Raw genomic sequence first — 15,662 nt, 5'->3', positions numbered from 1 at the left:
CATTCTAGTTGCCCTTTTCTGGACTTTCTCCAATGCTATAATGTCCTTTTTGAGGTGCGGTGACCAGAACTGCACACAGTACTCCAAATGAGACCGCACCATCGATTTATACAGGGGCATTATGATACTGGCTGATTTGTTTTCAATTCCCTTCCGAATAATTCCCAGCATGGCGTTGGCCTTTTTTATTGCAATCGCACACTGTCTTGACATTTTCAGTGAGTTATCTACCACGACCCCAAGATCTCTCTCTTGGTCAGTCTCTGCCAGTTCACACCCCATCAAGAGGTGGATTGCCATTGCCTGCCTCCACCTTACAGCTCTGGTTTTCCTTTGAGGTCTCCTATCCACATAGTAGCCAAGGTCAACCCTGCTTAGCTTGAGACAAGATTGGGCTGGCCTGAGCTATCCAAGTCTGGGCGCTAGGTATGTCAGGCTGAGAGAATTTCTGGCCTAAGGTCCAGCAGTAGGTTTTGTTGCAAGTGGAGATTTTAACCCAAGTCTTCTAAATTTTAGTCCAGCAGTCTAATGACTACAATTCCTCAGTTCTTGCTGCTGTATTATCTTGTCCTTTGCCTTTCATAATTGACAGAAAGCCAAACTACATTTATGAGCCAGTTTGGTGTAGTGGATAAGTGCGCGGACGCTTATCTGGGAGAACAGGGTTTGATTCCCCACTCCTCCACTTGCACCTGCTGGAATGGCCTTGCGTCAGCCATAGCTCTCTTATCTGGGAGAACTGGGTTGGATTCCCCCCTCCTCCACTTGCACCTGCTGGAATGGCCTTGGGTCAGCCATAGCTCTCTTATCTGGGAGAACTGGGTTGGATTCCCCACTCCTCCACTTGCAGCTGCTGGAATGACCTTGGATCAGCCAGAGCTCTCTTATATGGGAGAACCGGGTTGGATTCCCCACTCCTCTACTTGCAGCTGCTGGAATGGCCTTGGGTCAGCCAGAGCTCTCTTATCTGGGAGAACAGGGTTTGATTCCCCACTCCTCCACTTGCACCTGCTGGAATGGCCTTGGGTCAGCCATAGCTCTCTTATCTGGGAGAACTGGGTTGGATTCCCCACTCCTCCACTTGCAGCTGCTGGAATGACCTTGGATCAGCCAGAGCTCTCTTATATGGGAGAACCGGGTTGGATTCCCCACTCCTCTACTTGCAGCTGCTGGAATGGCCTTGGGTCAGCCAGAGCTCTCTTATCTGGGAGAACAGGGTTTGATTCCCCACTCCTCCACTTGCACCTGCTGGAATGGCCTTGGGTCAGCCAGAGCTCTCTTATCTGGGAGAACAGGGTTTGATTCCCCACTCCTCCACTTGCACCTGCTGGAATGGCCTTGGGTCAGCCAGAGCTCTCTTATCTGGGAGAACTGGGTTGGATTCCCCACTCCTTCACTTGCAGCTGCTGGAATGACCTTGGATCAGCCAGAGCTCTCTTATATGGGAGAACCGGGTTGGATTCCCCACTCCTCCACTTGCACCTGCTGGAATGGCCTTGGGTCAGCCATAGCTTTCATAGAAGCTGTCCTTGAATGGGCAGCTGCTATAAAAGCACTCTCAGCCCCACCTACCTCACAAGGTGTTTGTTGTGGGGGGGGGGCGGCAGGAAGGTGGAGGAGATTGGGACCGCTCTGAGACTCTGAGATTCAGAGTATAGGGCGGGATATAAATCCAAAATCATTATGCTCAATCACACATTGTTCTCCTTCCTGAAAGTTGGGGGTTTTTTGCTTTTAGAAAACACAGCAGCAGGCTAAAACAGTAGCCCTTTCCCCCTCACCTCACTCCCCCCTCTCCAGCTACTTTTTCTTCTGCAAGGGAAAAGATACAGGCACCAGTCCAAAAAAGAGTTTGGGTAGTGATTTTTAGCAGAAAAGCACCTTAGGGCAGAGGGTTAAGAAACCCCTCCTCCTCATTCTTCTGCTTCTCTGCCCGCATTTTCTAAAAAACTCCAAATGGCAGGAGCAAGTTACATGCAACTAAACATCGATGTCCTCTGGATGCCAGTGAGGCAACCTGGTTACAGGGCTGAACTTGGGTCAGGAGTTCAAATTCCTGCTGAGCCATGGATTTCACTGGGTGACTTTGGGCCAGTCTTTCTCTTCCATCTTAACCATCCTCACGGGCTTGTTTGAGGATGAGAGGCAGGGCAGTGGACCACATGTATTACTCTATATTCTCTGGAGGAAGGTCAGGATAAAGATGAAATAAACACAGTTTAGTTTGGGCCAGGAGGTTAGAACTATCTACAGAGGGGTTAGTCTGTGTGGGAAACGGCCTCATCTCCCTCCATTTAAACAAACCCCAGAAGGTGGAGGGTGCGTGTGAAAAGCCATTAGTAAGTTTCAAGCAGAGGCTGGCAGTGCATAATGCTGATTGTGGCTAGACTCCTGTGATGTCATCCAGGTACTTCCACTAGGGTTGCCACGTCCAATTCAAGAAATATCTGGGGACTTTGGGGGTGGAGCCAGGAGACTTTGGGGGTGGAGCCAGGAGACATTAGGGATGGAGCCAAGATCAAGGCTGTGACAAACATAATTGAACTCCAAGGGAGTTCTGGCCATCACATTTAAAGGGACGGCACACCTTTTCAATGCCTTCCTTCCATAGGAAATAATGAAGGATAGGGGCACCTTCTTTTGGGGCTCATAGAATTGGACCCCCTGGTCCAATCTTTTTAAAACTTGGGGGGTATTTTGGGGAGAGGCACTAGATGCTCTACTGAAAATTTGGTGCCTCTACCCCAAAAAGCAGTCTCCCCCAGAGCCCCAGATACCCGCGGATCAATTCTCCATGATTTTCTATGGGAATAAATCTCCCTAGGGAATAACAGAGTTCCCAGCAGACATTTCCCTCCCCTCCCCCCGCTTTCTGACGACCTTGAAGCGGGGGGAGGGCCTCCAAACTGGGGATCCCCTGCCCTCACCTGGGAATTGGCAACCCTAACTTCCACAAAGCAGTATTGCACTCCAGAAGGGGAGTGGACACATAAAGCCAGAAATATTGAATATAAAAGGTGGAAAGGTGATCTGAAGGGGAAGTCGATGGCTGAGCTGGTGTTGAGCTCACAGATAGGTGTGCCCATCTTTTTTTAAAGAAAAAGCCCAACATGGACTCATTTGGATATTAGGCCACACCCTTTGATGCCAAATCAGCCAGAACTGTGTTCCTATGCATTCCTGCTAAAAAAAAAAAAAGCCCTGCGTGTGTCTCATTTCATTTGTGAAGGTGGGAGGAAGCTGAGTTTAGCTTGTCTTCACTTAGATAGAAGCTTAAGCTGGTCTGGCTTCCTTGGAATAAAGAAGCACCAGTGGAGGTGGGGGGGGGGAGCTTCCACACCGGGGTCACTCCCCACAGATACGTTGTTGTCATTAGCTACATGAGAAATTACAACAAAGGATTCACAGATCCGTGAATACTTTTTGAAATCATTAAACCCCCCCCCCCCCCCGATGCTCTCCTCGGCACAAGGTCTTGTGTTCTGTTAAACCCACCTACTTCTCTGTCTCGCAGTTGTGAAGCATCTCTCTGGATAGCGGCAGCAACCCAACCGCAGTGGATGTGCAATGAAAGCAAATGTAGCTACTGACTGAGGACAAATGGCCATGCTGGAGGATGACCCCCCCCCCTCCTTCCCAAATGGAAGAAACACAACTTTCCAGGCAAATCTGACCTCTACATGTGTGACAAAGGAATCTGCCTTACCTGGCTGGTTGCTGCCGGCATAGGAAAGGAGGAAGCCACGTCCTGAGCGGTGCACAGTACTGTTGAACAAGATGGTTACTGAGCTTGCATTTACCACCAAGACCTTGCGGGGCAGATTTGAGTTACTGCAGTATGGACCTGGGGAAAGAGAGAGAACAGGTAGGGTCTTATACCAGGAAATATCTTGGTTGTTTTGCCCAACCATAGGAGATGGTCTTTAGCAATGGTGGCAGAGGAGGGTAATTCAACATAGGAACCATTTTCTGCAAAGAAGTCGTCGCCATTCCCTCTTTATCTGCATGACACTGGTAAATATTACACTTCTGAAATAATTTTGTCTTCTGGTTGTTTTCATCCACATAGGAGTCTCTGTTCTGTTAAGCTAATTAATCTTTTTCCTCCCTCTTTTCACTAATGTCACTGGAGAAATACCTCCATACATTCTTTTTCAGTCTGAACTCTGATCTTTCCCAAAACCTCTCTGCTGTGAACTTTCCTAAAAGAGCACCGTCAAAGCCTCCCGTTTGGATGGGAAGGTACACACTTCGGAACCTCGCAACCGCACAGTGCCATTTACTGCTACCATCCTCATATTGCAATGTTAACCTCTATTAGGAGTGTGTAGGTAAGAGGTGTAGGTGGGCCAGACAGTCTCGGGTTTGGAGAAGAATTCCTAAAAGTCGTTTAAGATTGTAACCTGAAATCTGGTTTGCTTTAAAGTTTACTAAACGTTAGTATCGTTGGGGAGGGACGGTGGCTCAGTGGTAGAGCATCTGCTTGGGAAGCAGAAAGTCCCAGGTTCAATCCCTGGCATCTCCAAAAAAGGGTCCAGGCAAATAGGTGTGAAAAACCTCAGCTTGAGACCCTGGAGAGCCGCTGCCAGTCTGAGAAGATAATACTGACTTTGATGGACCAAGGGTCTGATTCAGTATAAGGCAGCTTCATATGTTCATATAAATAGTTAGGAGCATTAATAATTTTGGCACTTGTTTTTGCAGTAGCTATTGTGTTAATTTTCACATGCTTGCATTTTCTAAGGGGAAAAGATAACCTTACACATCCGTCTTCTATTTTGACATATTTATTACCACACTGTTCTGACCCCCTAATGAAATCCAAACAAATGGTGACCTGGTGACCATATATACTGTTACCACTGTTTGGCCTTTGCATATGTCAAAACATCATTAAGTCGTGTGCTAATTTGCTGTTCACCTACATAGAAGCATCTCTATATATGAACTGTTGACTTCCACTTCAATGTACCTGAGGAAGTGTGTGCATGCACAAAAGCTCATACTTGGAAGAAAATTTTGTTGGTCTTAAAGATGCCACTGGACTCAAACTTGTTATACAATAAACAGTGCAATGCGTGGGAAATGTTCTGGCCTCTCATGCTTCCTGATGAGTCCCTATGGATGGATCATCAGTGTCTGCATAGATGACCTTCCTTCCAGTAAACACTGGGATTTGGCTGGGACTGTGTTGGCCTGGGAGAGGCAACGGAGGGGGAGAAAGGGCTCTTGCATTTCTAGCAGTTTCTCCTTTCCTGCTCTTTGTTCAGTCCTCTGCAATAGCTGACCGGTGGCATATGGCACACCCCACATACCAGATGTAACACAAATGCTGCTGACAGACAATTCTGTCAGTAGATGCCATTCTAGGCTAAGGAAGAAAGACTCTCCTCTCCCAAAGCTTAGTGCCGAAAAGCTGCACTCCCCATAGACAGCAAACAAACAAGACACTCCCTCTAAGTCCTCATGTTTGGGAACATGTGAAAAAAGCAACAATCCCCAAAACAGGGATGGAGTCTATATGCCTGCATCTACAACATGTGTGGGTTCTGTTGGGTTTCTGATGCAATTTCACTTCCTGCTGTCATGAGTTAATTAAGTGTTTGTATATGCATGCTGATGTTTAGCCAGTGAGCAGGTAGAAGAAGATGATGATTTTGGATTTATATCCCTCCCTCCACTCCGAAGAGTCTCAGAGCGGCTCACAATCTCCTTTCCCTTCCTCCCCCACAACAGACACCCTGTGAGGTAGATGAAGATATTGGATTTATATCCCGCCCTCCACTCCGAAGAGTCTCAGAGAGGCTCACAATCTCCTTTACCTTCCTCCCCCACAACAGGCACCCTGTGAGGTAGATGAAGATATTGGATTTATATCCCGCCCTCCACTCCGAAGAGTCTCAGAGCGGCTCACAATCTCCTTTACCTTCCTCCCCCACAACAGGCACCCTGTGAGGTAGATGAAGATATTGGATTTATATCCCGCCCTCCACTCCGAAGAGTCTCAGAGCGGCTCACAATCTCCTTTACCTTCCTCCCCCACAACAGACATCCTGTGAGGTAGATGAAGATATTGGATTTATATCCCGCCCTCCACTCCGAAGAGTCTCAGAGCGGCTCACAATCTCCTTTACCTTCCTCCCCCACAACAGACATCCTGTGAGGTAGATGAAGATATTGGATTTATATCCCGCCCTCCACTCCGAAGAGTCTCAGAGCGGCTCACAATCTCCTTTCCCTTCCTCCCCCACAACAGACACCCTGTGAGGTAGATGAAGATATTGGATTTATATCCTGCCCTCCACTCCGAAGAGTCTCAGAGCGGCTCACAATCTCCTTTCCCTTCCTCCCCCACAACAGACACCCTGTGAGGTAGATGAAGATATTGGATTTATATCCCGCCCTCCACTCCAAAGAGTCTCAGAGCGGCTCACAATCTCCTTTCCCTTCCTCCCCCACAACAGACACCCTGTGAGGTAGATGAAGATATTGGATTTATATCCCGCCCTCCACTCCGAAGAGTCTCAGAGCGGCTCACAATCTCCTTTCCCTTCCTCCCCCACAACAGACACCCTGTGAGGTAGATGAAGATATTGGATTTATATCCCGCCCTCCACTCCGAAGAGTCTCAGAGCGGCTCACAATCTCCTTTACCTTCCTCCCCCACAACAGACATCCTGTGAGGTAGATGAAGATATTGGATTTATATCCCGCCCTCCACTCCGAAGAGTCTCAGAGCGGCTGACAATCTCCTTTCCCTTCCTCCCCCACAACAGACACCCTGTGAGGTAGATGAAGATATTGGATTTATATCCCGCCCTCCACTCTGAAGAGTCTCAGAGCGGCTCACAGTCTCCTTTCCCTTCCTCCCCCACAACAGACACCCTGTGAGGTGGGTGGGGCTGGAGAGGGCTCTCACAGCAGCTGCCCTTTCAAGGACAACCTCTGCCAGAGCTATGGCTGACCCAAGGCCATTCCAGCAGGTGCAAGTGGAGGAGTGGGGAATCAAACCCGGTTCTCCCAGATAAGAGTCCGCACACTTAACCACTACACCAAACTGGCTCTCCAGGTAGAGCCAATGGGAATGTTTGTACGTACTTCTCACCAAGGCTAGGTGTCAATATGCATAGTGACCATCGAGGGAGAGCCCTAATAGGCTAATCCATATATTTGGGTGGTGGTCTGAGGGAAACCATTCGGTCAGTTTTATTGCCCTTTGTGTTAAGCCCTTAGATCAGTTGAAGTTAAGACTCGAGAGAGTCAAGATGTAGCCTAGAAGCTAGAAAGGATATTGAATCCTTCTTTGTTTTCTAGAAATCCCAGTCATACCTTTTATCATTAGTAAAGTAAACTGCTTTGTTAAGCTAAACCGTGTGCCTGGCTGTTATTCGTGGTTCTCTGCACGTTACTCTGCTAATAGTATATCTAAACCCCAACAGGTTCCAATGGGCAGGGTCCTTTTGTTCACTCCCCCTCTGTGCACGTTGATTTCAATGAAATCAGGCATGGTGAGGTGTCAGGGACCGGGTTTGCTCCAACCCATCTTCACTGGAAGAGGAGGCAAATTCCTTGGAAGAGGGGAGACCGATTTCGCACTAGACCTTTAACCCTGGTTTATCCCTGTCCCCAAGCAGACATTCTACGCTAAAATCATAGAATCATAGAGTCACAGAGTTGGTTTCTCTGATTCTAGTGTAGAATGTCAGTTTGGGGACAGAGTTAAACCAGGATTAAAGATCTAGTGCGAAGGAGACTTCACAAGGGAAGCTTCTCCCACCTCCCCAAACCCTCAGGTGAAGACCACTTGCTTTCTCTTTGACAACTTGGTGCTCTTCACTCCTCAGTACCAGGGCTCCAAGCTAGGCAGGGTTGATGGACAAAATCCTAGCCCCTCCCCTTTCCAACACATGGAGGGTCCCAGCCAACCCTTTTGGAAGCTTGGAAAAATTTTGGGTTTCCTTTAATTAGAGGACTCAAGGTCTCCTGGCTCCTGCGCTGCGGCTATCACCAAGCGGATGCTGAGGAAAGCCGGTTAAAATACAGAGTAAGTCTGCCTGCCTAATAGCTTCTTGTAAATATTTTCAGAACAGATCCTACTCAGCAAGCCTCAGATCCAGCAGGAGAGCACGGGAGCACAGCTTCTGAACCTTTCTGAGGGTTCCCCCTCCTCCTCCCCACCTAGGCTTCCCAACCCTCCCGCCCTGGCAGGGGACCCCAGGATTTCCTGCCTCTTCCCCCGCTCCCTCCCTCCCAAGAAACAGCTGGCCGTATTCAGGCAGGGGAAGGTGATGGCGACCGCTTTGGCATACTTGGCATACTTCCCAATGTCAAGCATGGTTAAATACTATTGGTAATTGATTGTTTTAGGGTCCTGCATAAGCTGGTCTGTGCATTGTCATGGAGGATCCATTCCTCTTAGTTTGTTATTGGAGTTCAATTATGCTTGCCACAGCCTTGATCTTGGCTCCACCCCTAATGTCTCCTGGCTCCACCCCCAAAGTCCCCAGATATTTCTTGAATTGGACTTGGCAACCCTAGTCAGAAGTCAATGTCCAAAAGGCAAAAGGTCAGGGTGCCAAGAAAATCAAGCAGGTCAGGATCAGGAAGGAGCGTGGATGCAAGTCAGAGAATAGACTTGTTGCTTCCACAAGCTGGGTGGGAGCTATATGGGAGTTTCAATCAACCTGCTCCCTGGGTGGCAGTGACTCTGCTAGAACTCAGGGCTGAGAGATCTGAAGCATCGGCATGCCTCATGTCTTCGCTCTGAAAGTTCTTTCTGGAGCCTGCTTCGAACTCTTGAGATGGAAGGAGGAGAGCTCAGGGGAGATTGATCGTCAACAGCTGAGACTGGTGCCTGGAGAGTGATTGATGGGCCAGCTGCTGTTTGCTCAGCTGAAGAACTGGCTGGCAACTCTTTCAGGTCTGTTAACCCTTCCTGCTCCTCCTCATCAGAGCTCACGACAGTTCCTGTGTATTCCTGCTAAAAAAAAAAAAAAGCCCTGCATGTGTCTCATTTTATTTGTGAAGGTGGGAGGAAGCTGAGTTTAACTTGTCTTCACTCAGATAGAGTTTTCCCTCCCAAATGGCTAGAGCGTCCAGAAAAACCATAGAGTTTTCCTAGAAATGCCTGGAGCGGCCACACGGGGACGTCGTTTGCTCGATGATGTCACTCCCAGGTGACGTCATCATGCCAGTGACGTAGGGGGAGGTCCCCCCCACTGCCTGGACCCGGGAGCTTGGCAGCCCTATAAGAGCCCTGTAAGCTCTTGGAAGACTGGCTACATCAGGGAGGTGTGGCCTAATATGCAAAGGAGTTCCTGCTACAAAAAAAAGCCCTGGATGGATAAATAGAAAACTGTAGTCAAGCACAGCATGACATTTCCTATCAGTGCTGCTTTTGATCTGAAAGTCTGCAGGTCTATCAGTGAACTCTAGCAACGTGAACATCTGGAGGCGGAGAAACACTACAGGCAGGCACTGAACCTCGTGTGCTGGAATGCATCATGAGGATGAATCACTCCGATAAAGGCCATCAGCAGCCACAAATCATGGCTGAATCAGGATTAGTGATTCCCACATCCTCATTGGACCCAAAAATGCCTTCGCCAAGAGTTCTAACTCACCCTCACAATGAATTATAGAAAGGCTGGCCAGGCATTTCCTTCAGCCTCTGCAAAGAGCCAGTCTTATCCTTGGACACATGTTGCCCACATGTTGCCTACATACCATCCATGCTTGCCATGTCACTCCCTTGCTAATTGCTGAAAAGAGAACTTCTAATAGCTATGTAAGAATGTGTAATTGGAAGAACAGATGAAACCCTTTGGCTTTTTCTTGGTGTTTAATTTTTAAAACTGCATTTCCAATCCCACTATTCCCCCACCTTTCTTTTTGAAAAAATATTGCAAGAGTTTAAAGAATGCTTGTATTTTAAGCCAGTTTGGTGTAGTGGTTAAGTGTGCGGACTCTTATCTGGGAGAACCAGGTTTGATTCCCCACTCCTCCATTTGCACCTGCTAGCATGGCCTTGGGTCAGCCATAGCTCTGGCAGAGGTTGTCCTTGAAAGGGCAGCTGCTGGGAGAGCCCTCTCCAGCCCCACCCACCTCACAGGGTGTCTGTTGTGGGGGAGGAAGGGAAAGGAGATTGTGAGCCGCTCTGAGACTCTTCGGAGTGCAGGGCGGGATATAAATCCAATATCTTCATCGTCTTCTTCTTCTTCTTAAGTTAAAATACATATCTTTAATTGTGTTTATCTGTGTTCTTCATAAAGTTTACTGCCTTACACTACATTTTATACCCCGGCCCCACAAAGTCCCATTTATGTCAGATCCAGCCCTCCTAACAAATGAATTTGACTCCCCTACTTTAGACTACAAAGGCTCCAGGAGGAATCTTCAGGAAAAGCATCTCTGACCTGGGCTGACCAGGTGAGTGGGTGGAGGAAAGAGAGATGATAACACTCAGAGGAATGAGGAGAAAGCTTTCTTTGGTTGGTGTGGAGTCCGTAAGAGCAGATAAAACTCTTAACTGAGGAGGCATCTATTTTTAACATGTGCTGCCCTAGAGAGCAGAAGGAAGCTTTAAGATAAAGGAATTTTGTAAAGCTCTATAATATCCTAAGCTAAGGATATAGTCTTAACAAGTGATAGGACATGTATACAGAGAGGGACAGAGGATTTGTGTTTTACCGATTTTTTTAATCCCTTGCTCAGTCTGGTGCTGTGCTAAAAGTACGCTAGTGAACATTTCCTTTTTAATAAATACTTTATAACTTTTGAAGCTGGTACTAGTTCTCTGTATCACACAGACCTCCACTGTCTTGGACATTATTTTAAACCGAATGCCAGAGGGAAGGCAGGCAAGGGGTCAGTGGCTGTTCCTCCAAGAGTGCACAAGGCAGTAAACTGTCCCCGTGGTGATCAGGCACTGGGCAATGGGAGACACAGGGGCTAGGCTCCAGACCTTGGGATGGAAAATGGGAGTCCTTCCAGTGGGCAATTGTAGAGAAATCAGTTTTTTGCTAAACTAGGTTCTCTGGGTTAAAAAATTATTCATAGGGAAAGGCTGAACTGGTGGTTCCTGAGTGTGTGCAGGAACCAGTCATGTGGGAAGAGTTCTCCCTGCAGGATCAGCTGGGACTCTGCTGGGCAACCCAGTTTAAATGAGGCAGCTCAACAGAGCCCACCAGGTTTAAACCAGCCAGCAGGAGACGTCAGTGATGCTGCAGGGACCCACTGGCATTGCTGTGCCTGTGGGGAGCCATCCAGCTTTGTACTTTCTTCTCCTGTTGCCAGGCCCATAGCCATGGGACATTTGGGGGCAATGCCCCCATAGGTGAGAGCTACCTCCACAGGAAAAAAAAATTCAAAAAATATTTTTAAAATGTAAGATGCACATGGGATTTCCGAAATGACACTGGGCACAGTCGGGGAAACTTCAGTCTCATTTTTTTTTCTGGGCCAAAAAACAAATAGGTGTTTAAAAATGCAAAATAAAATAAAATTGCAAAATGCGAGAGATTCCTCCCATCCCAGATTCATGTAGACAAGGAAGTTAGTAGAGGGGAGCAGGGGGCAGGAGAGCGGATGGCTGCATTCCTTCTCCTTGAAGCTGAGTCTTCTACTACTGGTTACGAGCAGGGGAGTTGTTCTGTTGGTGGCTTCCATCTATCTGTCTGTCTGTCTCTCTCTCTCTCTCTCCACACACACACATTCACAGCAGAGCTGCCCTCTCCCCTAGTGCATACAGTATGGAAAACTAGGCTTCTCAGCTCCTTTTAAATTTTGGCACAAGTCTGGTCAGTTTCATCAGTGGGCTTTCTCCCTTTGCCTGCATTCCTTTCTGTTCCCTATCATTCAACATACTAACACTAAAAGACATGCACAAACCATGAACGATGAGGATTTATCAAAGATTTCAGGTTTTCATGGCTGGTAACATCATTAGGGTTTGTAGAATCTTTCGGGCTCAAGTGCCGTGTTCTACTGGAGAAAGTTTTCCTTCCAGACGTTTCGTTCTCAGCTGCGGAGAACGAAACGTCTGGAAGGAAAACTTTCTCCAGTAGAACACGGCACTTGAGCCCGAAAGATTCTACAAACCCTAATGATGAGGATTTAAATGGAAAGTGCTTGCTGCCCACTGCATAGCTGTGATAGGGCACTTGCATGATTTTTTTTTAAATTAGACACTGCCCACCACACATTACAAGTGATGCTCCACCCCTATTTTGAAAAGTGCAGGGGGTGGGGTTTGTAGCTGCAGAATAAGTATACCAGACGGTGCAAGACTGGTGTGGACGGTAGGCACAGAAATCTGAAGTCAAGCTTGAGGCTTGACTGATCGAATACTCTACAGTAAGTTGGAAGTGCAGAAAGGGATAAAGTTGTGCTCAAAAGCTGCAGCCAGAAGCTCCTTTTCCTTCCTAGCCATGTGTGCATTGGGTCATTCCAAGGTCACGCTTGCACAGAACTTCCGGAGAGAACTTCCAGAAAGGCAGCCAAGCTTTGTTGAAGGCTGAAAGTTGGCAGAAAGGCTCTGGAGCACGAATCTGCTTTTTTTGCAACTCTGCCAGAAGCCACCTAAATGAGTTAGGCAAGTGGGTGGGTGGAATAAAAAGTTTCAGAAAATGTGTAGGTGCTTAGAAATGAAAACTAAATCTATGATAAGTACCTTCCAGACTGGCTCAAACTAGACATCATGTTTTTAGTCAGTAAGATGAAGGAAAAAAACGCTTTCTTCCTAGTTACTCTAACCCTATTCACTATATGAAAGCACCCTTAAACGCTCTTAGGCATCTATCTAAAAAACAAAACAGGAATATGGCCAAGGGTGGGTGGGGGGAACACACAAAGGAATGGTGAGAAGGCTATCCACTGAAATTATCTTCTGCATCCCCCCATCTTTGGTGGTTAGGTGTCCGGTGTCCAGGGGCGCTGTTCTGGTTGTACAGTACCCTCCTATGAAAACTCCTTGTGTAAGATCTAAGGATTCCTAGGATTCCATTCCTAGGAAGGGGATCGAACCCTCAGTAACAACTCTCTTCCATTGTCTCTTCACCTGAAATTGTCTCACCAACTGAAATTTATCTTCAGTGTTGTTAGTGTAATGACTTCTATCACCTTTTTCCTTGTAAGGTCGTTGTCTCATCATTTCTGCCCTTACTCTACAGAAGGGAAGGTTCAAAATGTGCATTTCACTTTGAATACTGAGTCTTCCAACACACATAGGCATTGCTGTAACCTTTGGATAAGAGGATCAGTGTAATACCCTGCATAAGAACAGACTCAAGAAAAAAATAACTTTCTGTTTCTGCATGGGAAATGTGCCATATGGAGTGACCATATACAAGGAGCAGATTTGTGTTCCAATATATTAAGTTATCCCCCCACCAGAAGAATAGTGATCCAAATGCATTCCGGATTTCTTGGGAAAGACTGAATGGATTATAGAGAGGCTTCCCAACCCCCCCAACCCCCGATTTGGAGCCTCCTCCCCCGCTTGCCAAAAATCCGGAAGGAGGGGAAAAATGGCGGCCCTTCCCACCCAGCCCCATCGCAGCAGCTTCTCATAAGAACAAAAGAGAAGCCATGTTGGATCAGGCCAATGGCCCCTCCAGTCCAACACTCTGTGTCACATAAGAACATAAGAGAAGCCATGTTGGATCAGGCCAATGGCCCATCCAGTCCAACACTCTGTGTCACATAAGAACATAAGAGAAGCCATGTTGGATCAGGCCAATGGCCCCTCCAGTCCAACACTCTGTGTCACATAAGAACATAAGAGAAGCCATGTTGGATCAGGCCAATGGCCCATCCAGTCCAACACTCTGTGTCACATAAGAACATAAGAGAAGCCATGTTGGATCAGGCCAATGGCCCATCCAGTCCAACACTCTGTATCACGTAAGAACATAAAAGAAGCCATGTTGGATCAGGCCAATGGCCCGTCCAGTCCAACACTCTTATGTGTGTGTGTGTGTGTGTGTGTATATATATAGACACACATCTATACACACTGTGGCAAACAGAAATAGAAAGTTATTTTTTCTTGACTCTGTTCTTATTTAGACTGTTTCCTGCAGTCTACTGTGCTTCCAGAGCCAATTACCTCATTTTATGCATTTTGTTTTAATTCCAGTTTGGGATAATCATGATAAATCTAATATGTCAGGGTTACAATATGTACAAGGATTCATGAGCCCAAAGTACCCCCCAAGTTTCAAAAAGATTGGATCAGGCGGTCCAATTCTATGAGCCCCAAAAGAAGGTGCCCCTATCCTTCACTATTTCCTATGGAGGGAGGGGATTTAAAAGATGTGTGGTCTCTTTAAATGTGATGGCCAGAACTCCCTTGAAGTTCAATTATGGTTGTCACACCCTTGCTCCTGGCTCCGCCCCAATGTCTCCTAGCTCCATCCCCAAAGTCTCCTGGCTCCACCCCCAAAGTCCCCAGATATTTCTTGAATTGGACTTGGCAACCCCAATTATAAAGGAACTGGACAGACCTGAACAGAGCATCCATAGTCTGCTGTGTGGGAGTTGAAAAGAAATTGTGACCTTTGGAAATGTCTGTCAGAAATTGTGCATGGAATTGTGCAATAGCATCTGCCAGGAAAAAGGGGTGGTGAAAGCAGAGGGAAGAGGGGAAGGCTAGACAGCCCATATGTCTAAAGCAGGGGTCCTCAACCTTTTTAAATAGGGGGCCAGTTCACTGTCCCTCAGACTGTTGGAGGGCCGGACTGCCGTTACTGTACAAGGCCGCGGGCCGTCAGTTCTCCGTCTTCTGCATCTCTCTCCCTTCCCCACACCACACACCCCGGCCTGGGAACTCACCTCACCTCGGTATCGCCTCACACTCTGTCTCCGCCGCCTCAGCCCAGTGCCGGAAGCATGCGTTGCTAACGCGAGTTTAGGTCGAACGTCACTTCCGGTCTGATTTTGCCATAACCCGGCGGGCCGCATAAACGTCCTCAGCGGGCCGCATCTGGCCCGCGGGCCGTAGGTTGAGGACCCCTGGTCTAAAGGATGCAGAGCTAAATAAAGGATCCAACAGCGAAATGAACTGCAGGACAGGGAGCTACTGAAGTAATATGGGCCCAGGAATGCCAGAGTTGGGCCAAGAGAAGGCCTTTTGTGCTCTGTCAAAGGGACACATGAGAGGGTCTCCGGATAAATTGTTTGTCTTTTGCTACACATGGGAATCAGAGATGGTAAAGTACTATTCGTTCATTGACCGCCACTTTTAAGCCTTTCCACTTTTAAGAGGTGGGAGGATTGTTTCCTGCAGTCTACTGTGCTTCCTGAGCCAATTACCTCATTTTGTGCATTTTGTTTTAATTCCAGCTTGGGATAATCATGATAAATCTAATATGTCAGGGTTACAATATGTACAAGGATTTATGAATATACAAAAGACCCTTTTTCACATGCTAAGAATGAGTGGAGCTCCTGCCATTAATGTGCTGCTGAAGGCTCTCCTCTGCCACTTTATGCCATAAACAATTCCACGGTTCTAAATTTAACTGAGATCTGAAGCTCAAACTATATGTGATAATCTCTAACCCCCTCTGAAAACCTGGGTCAGCCCAACGTGGTAAAAAGTGAGGGGCGGGTGGGCAGTCTGATTATCAGGCAAAAGGTGAAGAGATCGGGAGGATCACAAA

The 15,662-nt window shown here is 47.4% G+C and overlaps 1 protein-coding gene across 1 annotated transcript in view; it reads right to left on the bottom strand.

The window, feature by feature from the left end:
* Positions 1-15,662, bottom strand: part of LOC132586458 (discoidin, CUB and LCCL domain-containing protein 1-like) — a 90,144-nt gene that overhangs the window by 63,340 nt on the left and 11,142 nt on the right. The window contains exon 3 of the mRNA XM_060258538.1: positions 3,707-3,844. Coding sequence (XP_060114521.1) covers positions 3,707-3,844 — 138 coding nt within the window. The remainder of the gene's footprint in view (positions 1-3,706; positions 3,845-15,662) is intronic.

This window comes from Heteronotia binoei, chromosome 17 (genome assembly GCF_032191835.1).
Source record: "Heteronotia binoei isolate CCM8104 ecotype False Entrance Well chromosome 17, APGP_CSIRO_Hbin_v1, whole genome shotgun sequence".
Classification (NCBI taxonomy): Eukaryota; Metazoa; Chordata; class Lepidosauria; order Squamata; family Gekkonidae; genus Heteronotia; species Heteronotia binoei.
Note: the sequence above shows the minus strand (reverse complement) of the source record. Positions and strands in the feature narration are given on the sequence as shown.